The 23,596-nt window shown below is 47.6% G+C and overlaps 1 protein-coding gene across 4 annotated transcripts in view; it reads right to left on the minus strand.

The window, feature by feature from the left end:
• The window catches only part of SLC9A7 (solute carrier family 9 member A7), a 138,232-nt gene that overhangs the window by 24,613 nt on the left and 90,023 nt on the right, over window positions 1–23,596 (minus strand). For all 4 annotated transcript variants that reach the window (XM_075590588.1, XM_075590589.1, XM_075590587.1 and 1 more), the window contains exons 9-12: window positions 19,995–20,083; window positions 19,191–19,304; window positions 16,867–16,978; window positions 6,958–7,111 (exon numbers count right to left, since the gene is read on the minus strand). In XM_075590588.1, the coding sequence (XP_075446703.1) occupies window positions 6,958–7,111; window positions 16,867–16,978; window positions 19,191–19,304; window positions 19,995–20,083 (469 nt within the window). The remainder of the gene's footprint in view (window positions 1–6,957; window positions 7,112–16,866; window positions 16,979–19,190; window positions 19,305–19,994; window positions 20,084–23,596) is intronic.

Genomic DNA, 23,596 nt, shown 5'->3' on the forward strand with positions numbered 1-23,596 from the left:
AAAAACAGGACTATTTCCCAAATTGGCTTGCAATTCATTAGTGACATTATTTGAAATCTCTCCCACCATTACAAGAAAAGGCAACAAGCAAAGATTGAACAATAAAATATGTAAGTGTGTCTGAACTATAGTTCAGTGCAATTAAAACGGGCAGAAACCAGAGACTATTGACCCTTTATATATTGCCATGGAAAGTTTATAACTGCACAAGTTCCAGTGAAGAGAAACACCAAAAAACATTTCATAGAAATTTGTTTTATACCTATTGGAAAATTGTCAAGGAGCTCAAACCTTAAAGGACCGGCAAAATACCCCCCAGCAGACCTATAACAAAATGTGTTAGTAACAACATATATTTTTTAATGCCTTAGAAGTCCTGCTAGGGAAAGAGAATTGGCTATATATTTTTTCCGGAAAACAAAAATACTAGACTACTTCCCAAATTTACCTGAAATGTATTACCGAAATTATAAATCTTTAGTAGTAAGTCTTTATTAACAAAGGAGTCCTATGGTTATTTGGGGGAGTCATTTGGGGCTTGTGTTCGTTTTATACTGTTTGAAATAGCTACCAGTGTTTTCTCTCTCATCAACTCTTTTGGCATAAGAGATCATCTCTATGTAGATGAGATGTAGATACAGTATATCTATCCACCCCTACCTACACTCCTGCAATCCAGTCCCAAGTCTCTGATGGCCTCCTGGCTGTATTCTCATAGATGGCGCCGCAACGCCTTTAACTTAATATGGCTTAAACTGCGCTCCTCATATTTCCCCCTAACCTTGGCCTAATATCCCATTTCTTCGTCACTGTAAATGGTTCTACCATATATCCTTTCGCCGAAGTATGTTGCCGAGGAGTGACATTTGACTCCTCCCTTTCCTTCTCCATTCACATTCATGGCATGGCATAAACACGTGTCGCTTCTTCCTCCGTAATATTGACAAGATCTGCCCTTTCCTCTGTCATGCTACTGCTAAAACTCTAATGCATGCCCTTATCCTCTCCCATCTGTATTATTGTAACATACTGCTCAGGCCTAACAACTTTCTCATTTGTAATCTAGCCAAAATTCTGCTGCTAGAAGGATTTCACTTTCTCCCAAAACAGTCTCTGCTTATCTCCTCCTTAAATCCCTCTCCTGGCTTCCCATCAAGTTTCGGATCACTCACAGAGCTCTCCTCCTTACCTTCAAGGCTACTCATCTGATCCTCCCTACATATCGGATTTGATCTCACGTTATGCCCTTGCTCATCTACTGCATTCTACCCATAACTGTTTCCTTTCCACCCCTTTCACCTCTACTGCGCTCTCTCGCCTTAAACCTTTTTCCCTCACTGCCTCTTACCTATAGAACTTCCTCACCCTCAGTATACGTCAAGCACCTTCTCTCCCCACTTTTAAGACCAACTTTAAAACTCACCTGTTAAATTACGTATTTCAATAGCCCAGACTCAATGGCTACTGTCCCACACCCACAGTCGCTCCTACCAACCGTTGTGGCCAAGCAATGCCATCTACTGCACTTATTCGCTTTCCTATTGTCTAATCTTGTTTGTTGCATTTATTGTACTATAATTCCCTATACTATATTTCCGCGTAAAGCGCCGAGTACAGCTGTGAGCGTTATATAAAGATATAAATACATAACAATAAGTAACATGTAACTGTACAGCAAGCACAGTGAACAACATATCATCCGCCACCCTACCCCTACATACATCCCCTCTAGTTGAGTGATTACCAACAGGGACTGTACGAACTAGAGTTCGTAAACAAAATAATAACGTAATGTTGAATAGCAGTATAGTGGCCAGTATATAGCAGTAAAGGCAGTATAGTGAGCAGTATATATACATACACACATACACACACACAAGACAAACAGAATCCGACTAGTAGCACTCTAATAATAACCGTAATAAACAAAATATGTAAATATAGAAAGTCAGAATCAGAGAATCAAATGAATTTAAATTGAACACAAAAGTAAATAACACTAACAATTTAAAAAACCTACAGAAAAACGGACCACTCAGAGAACCTCCAAAAAAAAAGAAAAAAAAAAGAAAGGAAAAATGTACCTAAACCTATGAAAGTGCAATAAGAAATACTGTAGTACCACTGCCTTTATCCACAAAGAGACAAAAAGGCGCAAGAATACCAAACACACACATTTTCTGTATCTGTTTGCTGTGGGTAATTTTTTGTCATCCACTTATTACCCACTTTCCCCCTTTGATACATGCATAGCTACACTATTTGTTATGCATAATAATAAGCTTATTTAGTTATATCTATATTAGTCAGTTGTTATACTTTCCAGTTTAGTATCTGGTGTATTTCTATAGTAGTAGCTTTGAGCTTATCAAAGGGTGTCTGTCTTATTATACTGCAGCTCCTTCGAATACTGTACCACATTTATAGTGGTTTGAATCCAGTCCACATAGCATAGGATAGGGGGCTATTCCTACCCCTTTTGTCTGTCTTTGTGTATAAAGGCAGTGGTGCTATTTCTTATTGCACTTTCATAGGCAGGGCCGCCAACAGCGGGGGAGAAAGGGCACTGGCGTCACGGGCCCCGTGGGTCAGGGGGGCACGGCCGTCCGGGCGCCAGTTAATTAAATAAATGTAAAAAAATTTAAATGGCGGCGATTCCCCGCAGTCCCGGCACGCATGCGCAGGGCAAGCAGGGCCCGCTAACTCCACCCCCCCCACCCGCTCCCAACGTGGGACGGAGGGGGAAGGACCAGCTCCTCCTGCGGCCCGCATCTCCTCCACCCGCTCCCAACGTGGGACGGAAGGGGAAGGACCAGCTCCTCCTGCGGCCCGCATCTCCCCCACCCGCTCCCAACGTGGGACGGAGGGGGAAGGACCAGCTCCTCCTGCGGCCCGCATCTCCCCCACCCGCTCCCAACGTGGGACGGAGGGGGAAGGACCAGCTCCTCCTGCGGCCCGCATCTCCCCCACCCGCTCCCAATGTGGGACGGAAGGGGAAGGACCAGCTCCTCCTGCGGCCCGCATCTCCCCCACCCGCTCCCAACGTGGGACGGAGGGGGAAGGACCAGCTCCTCCTGCAGCCTGCTTCCCCCCCGAGCCCATCTCCCGTGACACCCCCCCGAGCCCACCGTTCTGTACTGGGTGATAGATTCAATCTTACAAGTAGAAGGGCACCCAACCTTAAAAACATGTTAGGAGCCATTAGACTACTCCACCAATAGTTACGTTCCTTAATCAAACCAACTTAAAGGGGTTCTTTAAATGTGGACAATGCTCCGCCTGCAGATATATGCAACAAATGTGTGTATATGTGTATATATGTGTGTATATGTGTGTATATGTGTACACAAATATATATATATATATATATATTGTGTACACATATACACACATACACATATACACATAAATATATATATTGTGTACAGTATTATATATGCATTTGATTGAAGCCAATTACTCAGATTCAATTAAAGCATATGGTCTAAGCAGTAGCTCAGGGTGCCGAGAAGTAATATGTAGTATATTCTACATTACCTACAGCCAAAAGTGCTTGAAGCATATCTTCAGGACCTTCGGTAGAGGGTTGTCACAAACAGATACAACAATCAAATAAATTCGTAAAGGACGTATAGCATATGCAGAATAGGAGCTTATATATGCCTATTAGAAAGGCAATGCTACTGGGAAAGCTACACACAGAAATAGTGTACAGGCCAAACTGCGGCTATAATGACTCGCATAGAAGAGTAAAAGGGTGTCTGCTCCTCAAGTAAACAAGTGGGAGTCTAGAAACACAACACTAAATCGGTGGCTCTATCACCAGCAATCTTACTTCATGCTAGGCAGAATAAAATGAAGGTAAAAGTAACCTTTTATGGCTAACCTAGTTAAACAGAAAGCAAACTTTCAGGGCCACGTGGGTCCCTTCTGCACGAGTTTGAGCAGCATCTCCCACCTTGTGCCTTGTACAGTAGAGTAGATCAAAAAGTTGTTCTGTTGCAAGTTTGCAAATCGTTTTGGTTAGAGAGACATTTTTGCCATTAGATGATGGCTCAGTAGTCGGTTATATCGATTTTGCTGTTCAATTAAGGCTACCCGCCTTTTTGGCCAAGTTTGAAGCGTGCTGTAGAGCGAGCATTTATTCAAACAACTACGCAAAATCTTGGAGGATTATGTAAATATGCGATTGTTCAAACTTGAGAACAAAGTACATATAATAAAGCACTTCAACGTATCTGATCACCTCTATTAGGTCTTCACTTGGTTACAATACAAGAACAATTCTGGTGAAGTTATAAAAACAATCAATCCAGTGCTGTAAAGCATTGGCTTTGGGGTGTAGTGGTCTGTTCTGGCCCAAGCACACCCTGAGAGATGCGTAGGGACTGGCAGGTTAACTCAATCCCATATATCAAGCAAGGGAACCTTCTTACTTGCCGAAGTGTTTATTTGGGGCAACAACATACAAATAAAAAGGGGGGAAAAGTACTGAGGGAACACTGGGACATGAGAGCAATGGAGGGGGTAGGGGAGCTATGAGGGAAGTGGGATAAATGCAGGATATAGGGATATGTAAAAATCCGTAACTTTACCAGGATAGGAGAGATGACTGCTCAAGATGGCTGCTGGTACTAAAAGGCAGCATGCTGGTCTGGGCTGATGGGAAATTAACTGGGACAATACCAGCTGGGAAGGGGAGGGGGTGCAAGCCATCCTGGTAAAAGGCAAGGGGGTTGCCAAGGTAACTGGCTGAAGCCAAGAAACCCACAAGGGGTCGCAACATTGTTGAAACAGCTAGGCTGAGTGGTGCTGGCAGCCTGAAGACAGAGAAAACACAATCCTGTTCCAGGACAGGTCTCAATGGGTCATTGGATGACATTTTGCTACCTGAAGACACCTTGCAGCCCATACATGTCATTGAATGCATTGTCTTACAGTGGGAATGTTAACAGTGTTCAAAAATATATTTTAAAAGACTTTTCTGGTTCTTTATTTTCTTTAAAAAGACGTTAATCAGTTACTTCTAAGCTAATAAACATGCCACTTGTCTCAGTGCACTCACCTCCCAGGCAGGACTACCCCTTCTAAACTCACTGAAAATAATACAATGACCCCCGCTGCATTCAGATCAAGAGAGACACATGCGTTAAAAGAAATGAATATCAGAAATATACATGTAGCCCTGGTAAGAAATGGGGCTATATGTCTTTCCTCCTACTGGTATAAGCCCTTTTAAGGGCAGGCAGCCAGTAGTTATCATGGGTTTCCCCCACATCAAGTCCTGCTCTGAGTGGTGGAAGTAGGTCACCTGACCCTGTGTGGAAGGCATAGACACAGGGGCGGTACCTGCTGATGTCATGAAGGGGCTGTCTCTATTTAGTGTGCCTGTTCCTGTCAGTGACAGTTCAGTCCTGGGTTCAGTCCTGTTGAGTCTGGAGTTAGTGTCAGAGTGAGAAGTGCATGAAGTGCACAGCTGAATGAGGAGAACTGGCGGGCCCTGATTAGAGCTGCTAGAACTATAGGTGGACCAATACCTCTCACCCTGCATAGGGGGTGAGGGAAGAGCTAGCCCCACCCTGAGTGCCCGTGGCTTGGGGTGGAGGCAGGGAGAAGAGACCATCCTGGAGGAGAGCAGTTAATGGAGAGAGATAAGCTGTACCTGCTGTTATCCCTGCTGCTATTCTTCTGTGCTGCACTGAATAAAGAGCTGCTGCTACTTTTAAGTAAGAGACTGTGTGAGACTGAAATCTCTCGTCCCTGAGTGGGGGGACTATCTGGAAGGATTTCACCCTACGTTCCTAGGGCTTACCAGAGATGGAGGCGCTGCACCATTAAGTGTGACGGAGGCATTCACCCCAGTAACCTGGTCCTGTTATCCTCCATACCATCGCGGGAGACTCAGGCCCTCCTGTTGCCAGCAGGTATGCACCACCTACATACACGTAGCCAGACCCTAGTACGGGGGGGGGGGGGGCAATCTGCGATTGGCCCCGGGAAGAGGGGCTACATACATATATTCCAACAAGAAGTTTACGTTACAAAATGTGATACACTAAGAAAATATATTGCATCTGATCTTTTTTGAAGCTGTATATTCATCTCACACTCAAGGAGACATTTGTTAGGTCAGTCATCAAAGTGCTGGTACACTGAAAACCATGTGCATGCAAAAGGCATGTGATGTATTGCCCTTTCCTTTGCATTTTAGAACATTTGCGGAAAAGCATATTTGCCTGTTTGGGAAAGTCTTAAAGAAGCCCGCCAATTGTTGTAAAAACAAATTCAACTGTTTACTTCTAAACAAATATGTATGAATTTGGGCAAGGCTGCTTAAAAAAAAAACGATCAACACTTTTAGGTTCTCTCAGCAAAGCAGCAAATCATCAAAAAATGTCTTTAACACCCACGTCTTGTTCTGCTAGACACAATGGGACATATTTATTGTGCAAAGTTACAGTATGCCAAAATATACCTTACAGCCCACTCACTTGAATGAGCCATACGGTGTCGTCCAATGCTATAAAGTGTATTGAGAAATAGCATAGCTGCTTAGTAAATATGACCTTAATATGCTTACTTACAGATAAACAAGTTACATGAATAAATCCAGTACAAGTTACAAATAACACAGTATTCGTGGTAACAGAGCTGTCAAGCTCCCACCAAGACACGAAACCGGATACCTATAAAGAATTTATGAAGCATCCTGCATTATGCTAGAATCACACACCACAATGCAGCTTCTAATACAGTACAGTACCTTCCCTGAGATAGTTTGACTCACCAGCACAATGCATGAGCCACGAGTGTTTAATAAAAACCACACATTATTGGTGAATAACGTAAGTACCCTGTATCAGTGTAGCTTCTGGAAGCCATTGTTACTTAGACTAGGCAACAATCTTTGTACAAATAAAAAGACAACGTTTGTCACAGTCATTGTTAAATACTGACCTAATATTCAACCAGGACAGCATAGGTGTGGTGCCTCCCCCGATTACCCAGACAGTGAAGAAGACGATAAGAAGCGTTGTGGAGAACATCATCTGATGAGAGTTTGTAGCTGTATCTCGAATAGCCAGAGCAAACGCCATGGCACCCCGAAGACCTGTCAACAAAATACACTTGTAATTCTGTGAACCTCATCAGTTGAAAGGCAATATACGGAACATATTTAATGCGAGTTTCCATGAGCAATGGCTGTAGCAGTTATTATTATGTCTCAAAAAAGGTCATACGGCCTATACAAAATAACCGAGTTTTTTTTCTTGAACACCCTCTTATTTCCCACTTCCTGCCCTAGTATATTGGCTTTTGACATCCGACAGTCACGACTAACATCTATGCGATAGCAATGTCAGGTTTAACAAACACAGGCTTGGAAGTGATGAATTTAATCATTGTGGGTGATGTGCACCGTCAAAGTTAGGCGCCCATTTTATCCAGCGTTTATTTCGCGTACAATTTCAGCAGCATGTAGTAGTATGTAAGCATGTGTACATGCGAGTATACAAATCTGTATGTGTCATTGTACATACAGACCTGCCAACCTGGAAATGTTTTCCCCAGACTGAGTTTCCTGTGACAAGGGGTCAAAACTGTGTATCACACGGGGGACTGTGTGAGTTGGCAGTTCTGTACATCATTGTGCCTGTGTTTAGATTCTGTGTGTGTATCATTGTGTTAGCGAGTTAGTGCAGTGCGATAAAGGAATTGTCATTAGGGAACAGTTATAGATTGCAAAGGGCACCAGTAACCCCTTTGTTGCTAGAAGGGCCAGCAATGGACTGCTGGCCCGCCCCAAAATTCAAGTAGTTAAAATGTATTCTTACAAAATGTTTTCCCTGTCCGACTCCCCTAAGAAGGAAGCCCCTTTCACTCCTGTTATTGTGGTTATGAGTTGTAACTCTTGACGTAGAGCAGAGGCCCGAAATATTGAGTCTCTTGATGCGGGTGTGTCAGCCTATGCAAACGTATCGTTTATATTTTTTTGAGAGAGGCGCATTTGTACGATTCAAAGTTCAATGAAATTGTCCTCTTCGTTTCTTAAATCTTTGTTCTACAAATTGGAGATTCTACCTTTGCTCATTCATAAATACAGTAACTTTATATTCACATAATGTAACTCTTTTCAATTAAAATACTGTACATATCTCCGAAAGGGTGCGAGCTATCCAGAAATACATTTAAGAAATGATAACTTGGTCAATAAAGTATATAAAAGCAAAGGCACGTGCCACAGAAATATACAGATTGCAGAATTGGATAGGCAAACAGAACTTGAGATTTAGTATACAGTAGTTAAAAGTACAATAGACCCTCCAGTGATATTTTATTGAAATGAGGAAAACACAAAAGTGTTCTCTGGAACATGCTCTTTGGGTTGTGATATGCAGAAAACATACATACCAATATCTGCACTGTGTCTGAGAAAGGAAAATAATATTGGCATGCTTGCAATTTATTTAACTAAGGTTTTTGTCCAATGTATTGGCGAAGCAATGTTTTAGTACATTATGACGTTCTTAACACACAAAAATAACGCTGTTGAAGAGCTACAACACAAGCTTAATATGTATGTCAAAGGGATTAAAACCAATGAATCAAAGTATTTTTAAGAAAACCAAAAAGGTTTGTAAAGGACCTGGGGTTTACACTCAGTGGTTGACGTGTTCCACTTTTATTAAAACAAATCCTTTTTTATTTAGCTTCTTTTCCTTTCCAAGCATGAATATTGTGCAAATCTTTCTTAAATATAGCTGTAGCCTGGGTTCCCCTGTGTCCCCTTACGTTCCGCTGCAGCTGCGACCGGCAGTGGAGGCTGGGGAGCATTCAGGGAGACTGCAGTAGGGACCGGAGTGGTGAGTGCATCGCTGGAGCTCTGCCACCTTGATAATGCGCGTGCATGCACAGTACAGTTTGCGCATGTGCAGAAAGGTGCCGGGAGTTGCGGTGGCCATCACAAGATCTCGCATAGAGGTGGCTCATACACTATAGCTCTGCATGGGAAACTACAGCCCCCAGAATGCAAAGGGGCTATCGGTCAGGTGCTGCAGCTAAGCGAATAGGGCTGTAAGGATCCCCTGCTTCCAAGAATGATGCCAAATAGTGAAGTAAGTAATAGAATGTATTACAATGTTAAAGGGGTAATAAATCTGCGTACATCAGATAGAAATAACATGTGCATTTAGTGCATAACACACTGGTTACCACTCTGTAGCTGTAAAACAGGACGGTCTGGCACTCAGCTGTCTCTGCAGGAGCCTCTATGATGGTTCTGGGGCATGGGATCCTTCATGCACTCCTCACACAGCAGGACACTGCTCACAAGGGGATTCCTTTCAAGCAGCCTGGTAGTACTGCAGATTCAGCCACTTAGTGGGACCGCTCCTCAACCGGCGATATACTTCCCCAGGGGAATTCCCCTACAGTCCCCCGTCTCTCCTGTGTAGATTTGCTGCTTTTCCCAGCTGCTATGATCTTAGGGCAGTCCAGAGCTGTTGGAATTGCTCTGCAAACACTTCCGCAGCTGCAGGGGCTTACACAGCGTGCCACGATGCCGCTCAGTCACGTGGTATAGCGGAGTGACGTCACAGTTCTCGTGGCAATGGAGGAATCAATAGGGAGGAAGAAGGAGAGTCCCTTACAGTCTCTTACCGGCGCAGAAATCGCTCAGTTAGCACGGTGGCAGCCAATATAAGCTGATAGTGATACAAATCCAAAGGATGAATATAGGCAAAATTATGGCATTAATACATCCAACATGTTTCGTAGATCTGTATCACTATCAGCTTATATTGGCTGCCACCGTGCTAACTGAGCGATTTCTGCGCCGGTAAGAGACTGTAAGGGACTCTCCTTCTTCCTCCCTATTGATTCCTCCATTGCCACGAGAACTGTGACGTCACTCCGCTATACCACGTGACGGAGCGGCATCGTGGCACGCTGTGTAAGCCCCTGCAGCTGCAGAAGTGTTTGCAGAGCAATTCCAACAGCTCTGGACTGCCCTAAGATCATAGCAGCTGGGAAAAGCAGCAAATCTACACAGGAGAGACGGGGGACTGTAGGGGAATTCCCCTGGGGAAGTATATCGCCGGTTGAGGAGCGGTCCCACTAAGTGGCTGAATCTGCAGTATTACCAGGCTGCTTGAAAGGAATCCCCTTGTGAGCAGCGTCCTGCTGTGTGAGGAGTGCATGAAGGATCCCATGCCCCAGAACCATCATAGAGGCTCCTGCAGAGACAGCTGAGTGCCAGACCGTCCTGTTTTACAGCTACAGAGTGGTAACCAGTGTGTTATGCACTAAATGCACATGTTATTTCTATCTGATGTACGCAGATTTATTACCCCTTTAACATTGTAATACATTCTATTACTTACTTCACTATTTGGCGTTGTGCGCTGTTTTCTTTTTGTTTCCATTTCTTAGAGTGTGTGGGGTGCTGAGCCACCCCTAATGTTTATAGCAGCAGACGCCCTTATCAACCACACGGTTATGTTATAATTTAATTATTTAATCACTTATTCACTGTGGTATTGTGGTTTACTTTATTTATATATGGTTTAGTCACTGCACTGTATTCAATTATAAGGAGATAGATAGTAGCGCACAGTTTATTTCTGTTTTTCCAAGAATGATACATTTTGCGCGCATAGAAGCGTGCCAGTCAGAGCTGGGACAAGGTCAGGGTAGGTTGCATGTGCAGGAGTCTGTGGCACTAGGCCAGAGATCCCGTTAGGCCCCGACTCCCCTCAGTTTGTGGTTGCTGCAGGGACAGGCCCATGATATAGGGACACTGCCCCTCTAGCATAAGTGTGAGGTAGATTCACAGATTCCAGGGGGAGACTAGAGGAAAAAACAAGAACACACAAAATCTAAGTGCAGGAGTATTGCAGAGTGAGCAAATGTCAGCTCCAGTCTTGGCTCATATAGATGGCCTACTTACAAAATGTAAGAGTTTCAACAGCAATGTGTGGTAAAGGCTTTGGCAGTCTATCCAGGGTAGATGTATGTCAGCTCAACATCATCAGAGGAAAAACAGCCCCAGTACTCAGGGAGATATGGCCCCAATGTAGAGAGAGAGGAAAAAGCTACATAGCACAGATCAACCAGGTTTAAAAGTTTAATCTATACAAATGTAAAAATTTGCACTTACAATGTAAAAGTTAAAAACAGGCATATCACACTAAAATAGTGTACGGGAGAGACCGCTCAGCATACCAGCTCACCGTCCCGCAGCCACCAATGGATCTATGTCTCCAGCCACCGCTCTGTTGCGTCTCCGCAAGTCTGGGCATCTGACCCGGTTTCGTTCCGGTGGTAACCAAACAGCCTTCGATGATGAAGCCGACACTATCACGTGGCGAAACGCATTGACTGGGAGTTTTCTGACACACGGAGCACTTTGGAGAGGAGCCGCAGACTGTTTGGTTACCACCGGAACGAAACCGTATCTGACATTGCTGTTGAAACTCTTACATTTTGTAAGTAGGCCATCTATATGAGCCAAGACTGGAGCTGACATTTGCTCACTCTGCAATGCTCCTGCACTTAGATTTTCTGTGTTCTTGTTTTTTCCTCTATGCTCCCCCTGGAATCCCCCTGAAATCTGTGAATCTACTGCAACATTTTGGGACAAGTGAAGACAAATCCTACCAGGGGGTCTGAGCAGGGGGTTAACATTTAATTTATCACTATTTTGGTTTTCATATATGTTTCCACGTTATTTATGTGCAATATATCGTATGTGCACATGATATTAACTCTATTAGAGTGTTATATTCACTTCACTGAATTAGTAGTGATCACCAGTTAAGTTGTTTTTGCGCCTACTATATCACTTTCTACCGGTAATTAGCAGACGTGTGAGGGACACAGCCAGGACGCAGCTGCATCCGGGCATCCAGTGGTCTGGGACCAGGTCACCACCTACAGTTAAGAGACACTCTGCATGGTGGAACTGTCCACGCGGGACACCACCCAATGTAGAGGCGGAGGCTTCGTGAATAACATCTTGCTGGGAGCACCCGGCAGGTACCTCACCTCACCACGTGCACCAACTGTATACACTTTTGTTCTAGTGGGGCAGCGCTGCCTCACACATGTGGGTGGGTTAGTTCCTGTGGACACCAGGGAGGTGAGGTGCCATGGGGGTGTGGGCACTGTGTTAGGGGGGCACGGTGAGGGGGTACAGCCCAGCGAGATCTGAGTGGTTCTGTATTATTATTATTACTATTATTCTCATATGTTCAGTAAACCTGTTATATCATACCAGGGTGTATTTCTTATTGTCCTGCACGGGGTTACCCCACACTGTTAGGATCCTGCGCAGGTGGAGGCGCTGTCACCCAACGGATCAGGTACACCCCTGGCTTCCAGCAGCAGAGGTAAAGGTCTCCTGTGAGCCGCAGCTAAAGCACCACACACACCGTAGCTGCCATATCTCCCAGGGGGTGGGGGAAGGTGCGCTACATAGCAAAAATAGTTTCTCTCTCAATGTTTTATATCCAGCACAGTACTACTCTTTATGCTAAAAAAATATTTTAAAAAAACTGGAAGTCATGGGATTGGATGAGAACTAATTAAACCGCTTTTTATATGCAGAATTACATTAGGAAATGTAGTCCAATGTGGTAAATAAAGCTTCCTACTGCTGCGGCACAGTTTATTCGAGCATTTGCCCGTTCTGTGCCGCAGCAGTAGCCTGGCGCGCGCCCGAGTGTGACGGGCGCGCGCCGAAGCAGCGGAAGAGCGCCCTCCGATCGGGGCGCTCTCCCTACCGCTGCCGGGTCCGCCGGGTCCCCCGGAACCCCCTGCCGCTGTCCCGCGATCGCGGGACACCAGGGCTCCCTCGGGGAGCCCCTGGACACGCGTGCAGGGGGCGCACGCTCCCGATGACGCGTGACCGCGCGTCTATGACGCGCGGCACGCCGAGGGGCGGCCACTAGCAAGCCGGGAGATTTCCCGGCTTGCAGTACCGACCACACTTCAATAAAGTGTGTCGGTAGTGTATTAACAGCCGTTGTCCTTTCTCTCTGTTCTGTCAGATCATACAGTTTCTCTTTAGGATATCACAATTGGTTTGATCTGGGGCACGGACTATACAATAACACCCACAATTTTGAAACTCACGTACTTCAAAAAAATAATAATACATGACCACTGTTTGTGAACATCACTTTTAAATCAAACAGGTAAATATGTTGAGATAAACCAAGAATTCAATTGGTTGGTTAGATATGTGCAGCACAAGAGTAACCGTATGATGTGCAGCTAGGGTTGTCAGGTGTCCAGTGTTGAACCGGACTGTCCTGTATTTGGACACTCTCCAGTAAACATTATAGGTAATACTGAACATGTATGTGTATACCGGTATTACCTCTCTGAACATAGTGACCTGACGGGCTTGGGGGGCCACAGTATTTCCCCTAACAGGGAAAGAGCAGGGCTGTTGCTAAGGGGCTGAGTAGCTACCTCCATCCTGCTTAGCTGCTTCTGGGTAATGCAGTCCCTCAGGAGAATGTGCCAGGAGCCTGTGGGAGGGGCTTAGGAGAAGAGGAAACAGCATGGAACGGAGAGAGGTGTGTGTCTCTCTCTCTTGCGTGTCGTACCTTTTACCATTGTGTCCAATATTTTTGGAGAAGCCGGCAAGCAACTTTATGTGTAGCTTGAGGGTAGCAGTATGATGTGCAGCTCGCGGGTAACAGTACGATGTGCAGCTCGCGGGTAGCAGTACGATGTGCAGCTCGCGGGTAGCAGTACGATGTGCAGCTCGTGGGTAGCAGTACGATGTGCAGCTCGTGGGTAGCAGTACGATGTGCAGCTCGTGGGTAGCAGTACGATGTGCAGCTCGTGGGTAGCAGTACGATGTGCAGCTCGCGGGTAGCAGTAGGATGTGCAGCTCGCGGGTAGCAGTACGATGTGCAGCTCGTGGGTAGCAGTACGATGTGCAGCTCGCGGGTAGCAGTACGATGTGCAGCTCGCGGGTAGCAGTACGATGTGCAGCTCGCGGGTAGCAGTACGATGTGCAGCTCGCGGGTAGTAGTAGGATGTGCAGCTCGTGGGTAGCAGTACGATGTGCAGCTCGCGGGTAGCAGTACGATGTGCAGCTCGCGGGTAGCAGTAGGATGTGCAGCTCGCGGGTAGCAGTAGGATGTGCAGCTCGCGGGTAGCAGTAGGATGTGCAGCTCGCGGGTAGCAGTAGGATGTGCAGCTCGCGGGTAGCAGTAGGATGTGCAGCTCGCGGGTAGCAGTAGGATGTGCAGCTCGCGGGTAGCAGTACGATGTGCAGCTCGCGGGTAGCAGTACGATGTGCAGCTCGAGGGTAGCAGTAGGATGTGCAGCTCGCGGGTAGCAGTAGGATGTGCAGCTCGCGGGTAGCAGTAGGATGTGCAGCTCGCGGGTAGCAGTAGGATGTGCTGCTCGCGGGTAGCAGTAGGATGTGCAGCTCGCGGGTAGCAGTAGGATGTGCAGCTCGCGGGTAGCAGTACGATGTGCAGCTCGCGGGTAGCAGTACGATGTGCAGCTCGCGGGTAGCAGTACGATGTGCGGCTCGCGGGTAGCAGTACGATGTGCGGCTCGCGGGTAGCAGTACGATGTGCGGCTCGCGGGTAGCAGTACGATGTGCGGCTCGCGGGTAGCAGTACGATGTGCGGCTCGCGGGTAGCAGTACGATGTGCGGCTCGCGGGTAGCAGTAGGATGTGCGGCTCGCGGGTAGCAGTACGATGTGCGGCTCGCGGGTAGCAGTACGATGTGCGGCTCGCGGGTAGCAGTACGATGTGCAGCTCGCGGGTAGCAGTAGGATGTGCAGCTCGCGGGTAGCAGTAGGATGTGCAGCTCGCGGGTAGCAGTAGGATGTGCAGCTCGCGGGTAGCAGTAGGATGTGCAGCTCGCGGGTAGCAGTAGGATGTGCAGCTCGCGGGTAGCAGTAGGATGTGCAGCTCGCGGGTAGCAGTACGATGTGCAGCTCGCGGGTAGCAGTACGATGTGCAGCTCGCGGGTAGCAGTACGATGTGCAGCTCGCGGGTAGCAGTACGATGTGCGGCTCGCGGGTAGCAGTACGATGTGCGGCTCGCGGGTAGCAGTACGATGTGCGGCTCGCGGGTAGCAGTAGGATGTGCGGCTCGCGGGTAGCAGTAGGATGTGCGGCTCGCGGGTAGCAGTACGATGTGCGGCTCGCGGGTAGCAGTACGATGTGCAGCTCGCGGGTAGCAGTAGGATGTGCAGCTCGCGGGTAGCAGTAGGATGTGCAGCTCGCGGGTAGCAGTAGGATGTGCAGCTCGCGGGTAGCAGTAGGATGTGCAGCTCGCGGGTAGCAGTAGGATGTGCAGCTCGCGGGTAGCAGTACGATGTGCAGCTCGCGGGTAGCAGTACGATGTGCAGCTCGCGGGTAGCAGTAGGATGTGCAGCTCGCGGGTAGCAGTAGGATGTGCAGCTCGCGGGTAGCAGTAGGATGTGCAGCTCGCGGGTAGCAGTAGGATGTGCAGCTCGCGGGTAGCAGTAGGATGTGCAGCTCGCGGGTAGCAGTAGGATGTGCAGCTCGCGGGTAGCAGTAGGATGTGCAGCTCGCGGGTAGCAGTAGGATGTGCGGCTCGCGGGTAGCAGTAGGATGTGCGGCTCGTGGGTAGCAGTACGATGTGCGGCTCGCGGGTAGCAGTACGATGTGCGGCTCGCGGGTAGCAGTACGATGTGCGGCTCGCGGGTAGCAGTACGATGTGCGGCTCGCGGGTAGCAGTACGATGTGCGGCTCGCGGGTAGCAGTACGATGTGCGGCTCGCGGGTAGCAGTACGATGTGCGGCTCGCGGGTAGCAGTACGATGTGCGGCTCGCGGGTAGCAGTAGGATGTGCAGCTCGCGGGTAGCAGTAGGATGTGCAGCTCGCGGGTAGCAGTACGATGTGCGGCTCGCGGGTAGCAGTACGATGTGCGGCTCGCGGGTAGCAGTACGATGTGCGGCTCGCGGGTAGCAGTACGATGTGCAGCTCGCGGGTAGCAGTACGATGTGCAGCTCGCGGGTAGCAGTACGATGTGCAGCTTGAGGGTAGCAGTACGATGTGCAGCTCGCGGGTAGCAGTACGATGTGCAGCTTGAGGGTAGCAGTACGATGTGCAGCTCGCGGGTAGCAGTACGATGTGCAGCTCGCGGGTAGCAGTATGATGTGCAGCTCGCGGGTAGCAGTACGATGTGCAGCTCGCGGGTAGCAGTACGATGTGCAGCTCGCGGGTAGCAGTAGGATGTGCAGCTCGCGGGTAGCAGTACGATGTGCAGCTCGCGGGTAGCAGTAGGATGTGCAGCTCGCGGGTAGCAGTACGATGTGCAGCTCGCGGGTAGCAGTACGATGTGCAGCTCGCGGGTAGCAGTATGATGTGCAGCTTGAGGGTAGCAGTATGATGTGCAGCTTGAGGGTAGCAGTATGATGTGCAGCTTGAGGGTAGCAGTATGATGTGCAGCTCGCAGGTAGCAGTATGATGTGCAGCTTTAGGGTAACAGTATTATGTGGAGCTTAAGAGCAATAGTGTCTATGAACATATAGGTTTGTACTGTATATATTTAAAACCAGAGACAGAACATGAAACACAGACAGAGCTCAGTGCTACATCCATTAACACAGATACACGGTACAGTATATATATAGATCTTTTGAATAAAATGGTCTTTTAGTTTAACTCTTTGGCCAAAGTGTTGTAAGCCCTTGGGGGTTCAATATGAGCTTATACGGGTTCTGTATGTTATACTGTATATACCAAGTAGTGCTATTACATGAGACATTACTGCTCATTCAATGTGCCGGAAGGTGTCATGGAACAGCACTGTCTAGTCAATATGGGGTGTAGTGCACAATGTTAAATCCAACACGCAACCTACCTGAAAACATCATCATGTGTTGAAAGTTCCAGCCAATCTTGTGCCTCCTGCCCAAGTTCAGAAAAAACGACAGGGGATATATCTGAGCGGCTCTCCCTATAAAAATAGCTATCTGGTTGCAGACAGTAGTCAAGGACACAACAGCAATTGAAACAAGACTAATTGCATTTCACTGGCTTTTATACTACATTGTGGTCAAATATTTGGCCTCCAAGTGCAGGAACAACCCCTTATGGCCCCACTAATGTATTTGCGTGCATTTAAAATCAATGCAATTGACAACTTTATTCAGGAATCAGGAAATAATGTTCCAGGAAGCAATGCACACTAACTCACTTGGTAGATGTATTTACTGGCAAGAACAGCCACGTAAAGGACACGTATGTTTGTTATTGGCAATAATATGTCCCTAAATGATAATTAGCCATCTCCTATCCTGTTATTCTATGTATTCAGTACTGTTGACGATCATTAAACGACTACAATATTTTACAAGGCTTTTGTCTGGACTCTCTTTTAAATAAACGATATGGTACAGAAGCAAATACATTGGTAAACCCTTTGCCTTTCCTCCTTGGAGATATACTGTACAGGAACACTAGAAATAATAGAATTCTGTAATATATGCTACTTCTGTTTAGTGCCCACAGGCAAAGGAAAAGCAAATAACCTGCCTTGGTACATCCTCCCCAATATGTCTCGTCTCTATTTGTGACAGGGGTTAAAACAGACACTGTGTGTATATGAAAGTACATAGTGTAGGGCTCCGAACTAAGAGAAATTAAGCATTCCTATACCAATATGAAACTTATACAACATTAGATATTACTAAAAGAACAAGTAGGTTCGGCTTAACATGGCAATATCAACAGAAACAAAAAGTATATTCACAGACATAGAACCAACAGATTTTTTTTACATATGGGACAAAACAGAATTTTAACAAAGGACACGAAAATAAGAAATAAATCAATATTAACCACACAGCTTGATAAGTTCTAGACCAGCATACAAATAGTTAGACAATGTAGAAGAAACAGACAAAATATTAGTGTGGTATCTCTTCAAGCTCTGGATTCCCCTTCTGCAAACAATAATACGGGAAAACACAACCTTCTACAAGGCCAGATAGCACAAATACTTAATAAACAAGTGACAAGAGAAAGTACACCAGGGGTAAATGGATTTTAAAAATAACACGTCACCCGAACTTACAATTGAAAACAATTGACGTATTTCCACAAATGGATCTTGTGGATCATTGATATGTTTCTCCCCAGACCAAGTGCACCAGGCACTCGAACCAATCATTACACAGAATACTCCAGAGGCATCTGTCCGTACTAGTTAACGTGAGTGACGCAGTGATGTAACCTCAAGTTATTTCGCATGTAACCGATACCCTGATGACGCACGGTTATGTGCGAAACACGTTGAGGTTACGTCACTGCGTCACACACAACTAGTACAGACGCATGCCCCTGGAGTCTTTTCTGTTTCCGTATGTTCGAGAGCCTGGTGCATTTGGTCTCGGGAGAACCATATCAGTGGTCCACAGGATCCATTTGTGGAGCTGTGACAATTGTTTTTAATTGCGAATTTGGATGGCGTGTGTTATGTTTCAATACATTCTGCTATCCATTTATCCCTGGTGCGCTTTGTCTCTTCTTCTGTCTTTTGGAGGTCCAGTTTGGGCTTACCTCAGTGAGTGAGCAGAGCGCGCACACAAGGTCGAAGTTGGAAAGGGGAACTTTATGGATTGCTTGGATATTTACCAATATCAAATCTTAGGAGTCTAGCGCACGTGGAACTTTCCAATTTATATACAAAATGTAGCGAATAAACTAATAAGTGAAAAACATCAAGCACATGTCATGAAAACAGTTGTATGTAATGGTTGTTTATTAGAGATCAAACCAAAAAGGTGATATGATCAAGACGTAACTGTTGCTGGGTAGAACATCTGAAAGATAGACCATTAGGTTCTCCCAGGAAAGCAGTCCCTAGAATTGAAAACCTGGACTAATGAAATGTCAGTGTGTGTTTCTCTGTATAGCCAACAACAGGAGGGACAACGTTAACTACAATCTCCTTGTCTCTCTAAGCTCCCCCTACTTACCACTTAGATTGTAAGCTCTTCAGGGCAGGGACTACTTCTCCTATTGTTACTTTTCTTTCACGCGCTTATTTCCATTATGTGTTATATTTTGTCCCATGTATTACTGCTGTGAACCTGGATGTCGCTATATAAAGACATAAATACCTACAAAACACTGGCCTAGGTTCACCATGGGAATTCGCTGCCTCCAAAAAGTAAAGGATACAAAAGCACCAATGATAAAGATTGGACTAAATATGTGCTTCTGGAAGGTGAAAAGTGCTAAACCCATGTATGAAAATATAAAGTTCTCAGCAAGAAAGTGCAGGACTTCAAACAGCTGCAGTGAGATAGAAGAGAGAAATTGATGTACAACATGTCATTCATTTCATGGCTACATGCATAAAAAAGGGGCAATCCCACTGTAAGCCACTTAATAGTATACTTGGCTTCATTAAAGCAACAATTCGTGCTGCTTGTGTTTTTCTTTTAATATTCTGAGCCAGAGTCTTCAGAACGGAGGCACGGCCACCTCAGCCTCCTCTCCAGGAGACATCAGGTCCCGATTCGATTTTCTTTCATTCTCCCGAAGGAGAAAAATCTCCAGAGAGGATAATATGGCCTCCGGCAAAGCCAATAATCCCAAATTAACCCTTTAGTCCCGCCGGAAGCTTGGAGGAGCATAGTTATGGATCCCGGTATCTCCTTGAGCTAACACTTATGGTGGAGGGCGGGAGGGGGGGGGAATCAGAAGACAGAAGAGCGGACGTTACAAGTAGCCCTCTGCTTTTTACAGGTGTAAATCCGACTTAACGTCATGTTAAATAGGCCTACAGAGAATCTAGCCCTTTGTCCCTATTAAAGGGCCAATGTGGAAAAGGTGGAGGTGCGTGTGTCACTTTGCATGTGCAAGGTCCTGTTCCATACACTGGCATTTGCCCAGTGTCTCGACGGCCCAATGAGCCCCTGGCAGGGACTGCACCTTTCAATCATCTTTGGCTCATAACAAAGTTGAAAACATATATCTCACCTGTTTTGTTCTTTCTCTTGACTCGGGAGATAAATTGTTATACGTGTAATGAGCTTGTGTGATTCCACAGAACAAGACCGCAACTACACCTGTAAACACAAACAAACAGCATGCAACAGACGCAGGTATAACATCGGTCACTATTTCAACTACGTGGATGCAATTGGTTTGCATTTCCCCCCCCCCCCCCCAAACTTTCAAAAAGTTTTGAAAAATCGTGAAAAACATTCAATTGCATTTTTAAACCAAAAACATGTGAGAAACCTGGGAAATAAGCCAACTTAAATCTGCTTATTTCCCAGGTATCTTGGGTGCGCTCCCACCCTGTTGAGTACAGGTGTCTATCTGAAGCTATATTAGTCAATGGACCATCTACTGAATTGGTTTGCTGCTCCCTCTCTGAATGAATTAATGAATGGCAAGAGCTTTGCAAACACTTTTGTAATACAAAATGGGCAAGTTTTGCTGGGTTTAAGTCTATCAGGTCTGTGGTGGCATAAACTTCCCTGACCAACTTTATGCTTTAGAGTGGTGTTTCTTGCCCAGGGTGCCAGGGAACCCTTGTGTGCCACGACTCTGCCAAGTGTGCCACGGCTGCAGAGAAACAACTCAGCGGGATCCTTCCGCGCTGCTAGGGTTGCAAGGTGTCCGGTATTTAACTGGACTGTCCTGTATTTGGATACTCTGTCCAGTAAAAAATGTGAGGTACTGTAATACTGGACATATATGTGTCCGGTATTTTCCTCCCTGGACATGGTGACCTGACGCACCTTTCACCATTGAGTCCAGTATTTTTGGAGAAGCCATCTGGCAACCCTACGCACTGCCTAGAGACGTAAAGGCTGCAATCCACCTCTCTCAGCCCAGCACAGAGGGGAGAGAAGACTCTTGATCTCCAGACAGCACACGACACACCCGCTGAGCAGCTGACATGTTTTAGGTGTGTGGGAAGGTGGGAGGAAAGGAGTGAGAGCTTTGCGTAGGGAGGAGTGTGAGATAGGATGGTGAGGGAGGCTAGTGCTTTTTGTGGAGTGGTGTAAAGTGTGCAGGTAAGAAAAGGGGTGGGGAAGAAAGTTTTTTGTGATTAAGAGGGCGAGTGTGCTGTGTGAGAAGGGAGGGATTCATGTGGAGTGTGTGTTGAATGGAAGAATGAAATGATGTGTGAGGGTGTATGTGTAGGGTGACCACCCGTCCCCCTTTTGCCGGTACAGTCCCGGTTTTTCGGGAGCTGTACCGCTTTTCTGTGTGTACCGGAAATGTCCCGGATATTCCTCAATGTGTCCCCGTTTTTTGTTTTTTTTTGCCGGCGGTGCGCGAGTAATTAGCTGCGGTGCGCGAGTCTGCGGCGGCGCGGAGGAGGAGACTGCAGCAGCCCGGCTGGTAAGTATTTTTTTTTTTTAATGCCAACCCCCCCGGCAGTTTCCTACCTTGTTGGCCAATCCCCTGCATCCCGGCATTAAGCCCCGCCCCCCGGCATCATCCTTCACCAAGGACCGGCATGTAGAATGGATGGAAGGGCACCGTGGGGTGGGGTGGGGGGTTTAAGGCCAGCGTGCCTGGGGGCGGTGGGCAGGGCCAGGGTGGCTGGGGGCAGGACCAACTTGCCTGGGGGCGGGGCTTCCGCTTCCTGCGGCAGAGCACACGTGGTGTGTGTCTCTGCCCACGGCTCCTGGCTCTTCTGCGCGGTGTCTCCCCCCCTCTGCCCGCCCGGGGGGATAGGAGGTGAGTTTTGGATCCGTTGCCTCCTGTCCTGGCGCTCCCTCCCCCCCCCCCCGGTCCCCTTGGTTCGGGAGATGGGCGCGGGGGCTGGCAGTGGTGGCTGCGCGGTGTTCCCCCATTCTGCCCCGGGAACCCGTGGCTGCCCGCCGGGGGAGGGGGGGCGGCAGTTTACCTTTGCGTCCCGGCGCTCCTATTTCCCCCCCCCCCTTGGTGCGGGAGATGGGCGCGGGGGTGGGTGCAGGGGCAGGCGGAGAGCCACCTGCTCGTGGCTGCCTCTGTCTGTACTCCAGTGTGTGTGTGTACCAGTGTGTGTACCAGTGTCTGTGTGTGTACCAGTGTGTGTGTGTGTGTGTGTGTGTGTGTGTGTGTGTGTGTGTACCAGTGTGTGTGTGTGTACCAGTGTGTGTGTGTGTGTGTACCAGTGTGTGTGTGTGTGTACCAGTGTGTGTGTGTGTACCAGTGTGTGTGTGTACCAGTGTGTATGTACCAGTGTGTGTGTGTGTGTACCAGTGTGTATGTACCAGTGTGTGTGTGTGTGTGTGTGTGTGTGTGTGTGTGTACCAGTGTGTGTGTGTGTGTGTGTGTGTGTACCAGTGTGTGTGTGTGTGTGTGTGTGTGTACCAGTGTGTGTGTGTGTACCAGTGTGTGTGTGTGTGTACCAGTGTGTGTGTGTGTGTACCAGTGTGTGTGTGTGTGTGTGTGTGTGTGTGTGTGTGTGTGTGTGTGTACCAGTGTGTGTGTGTGTGTGTGTACCAGTGTGTGTGTGTGTGTGTGTGTACCAGTGTGTGTGTGTGTGTGTGTACCAGTGTGTGTGTGTGTGTGTGTGTACCAGTGTGTGTGTGTGTGTGTGTGCGCATGTGTGTGTGTGTGTGTGTACCAGTGTGTGTGTGTACCAGTGTGTGTGTGTGTACCAGTGTGTGTGTACCAGTGTGTGTGTGTGTACCAGTGTGTGTATACCAGTGTGTGTGTGTGTGTGTGTGTGTGTACCAGTGTGTGTGTGTGTGTGTGTGTGTACCAGTGTGTGTGTGTGTACCAGTGTGTGTGTACCAGTGTGTGTGTACCAGTGTGTGTGTACCAGTGTGTGTGTGTGTATACCAGTGTGTGTGTGTGTATACCAGTGTGTGTGTGTGTATACCAGTGTGTGTGTGTGTGTGTGTGTGTGTGTGTACCAGTGTGTGTGTGTGTGTGTGTGTGTGTGTGTGTGTGTGTGTGTGTGTGTGTGTGTGCCCCTCTCCCTCTCTGTCCCTCTCCCTCTCTGTCCCTCTCCCTCTCTGTCCCTCTCCCTCTCTGTCCCTCTCCCTCTCTGTCCCTCTCCCTCTCTGTCCCTCTCCCTCTCTGTCCCTGTCCCTCTCCCTCTCTGTCCCTGTCCCTGTCCCTCTCTGTCCCTGTCCCTCTCCCTCTCTGTCCCTGTCCCTGTCCCTCTCCCTGTCCCTCTCCCTCTCCCTGTCCCTCTCCCTCTCCCTGTCCCTCTCCCTCTCCCTCTCCCTCTCCCTCTCTCTGTCCCTCTCCCTCTCTCTGTCCCTCTCCCTCTCTCTGTCCTTCTCCCTCTCTCTGTCCCTCTCCCTCTCTGTCCCTCTCCCTCTCCGTCCCTCTCCCTCTCTGTCCCTCTCCCTCTCTGTCCCTCTCCCTCTCTGTCCCTCTCCCTCTCTGTCCCTCTCCCTCTCTGTCCCTCTCCCTCTCTGTCCCTCTCCCTCTCTGTCCCTCTCCCTCTCTGTCCCTCTCCCTCTCTGTCCCTCTCCCTCTCTCTGTCCTTCTCCCTCTCTCTGTCCCTCTCCCTCTCTGTCCCTCTCCCTCTCTGTCCCTCTCCCTCTCTCTGTCCTTCTCCCTCTCTCTGTCCCTCTCCCTCTCTGTCCCTCTCCCTCTCCCTCTCCGTCCCTCTCCCT

This window comes from Ascaphus truei, chromosome 3 (assembly GCF_040206685.1).
Source record: "Ascaphus truei isolate aAscTru1 chromosome 3, aAscTru1.hap1, whole genome shotgun sequence".
Lineage (NCBI taxonomy): Eukaryota > Metazoa > Chordata > Amphibia > Anura > Ascaphidae > Ascaphus > Ascaphus truei.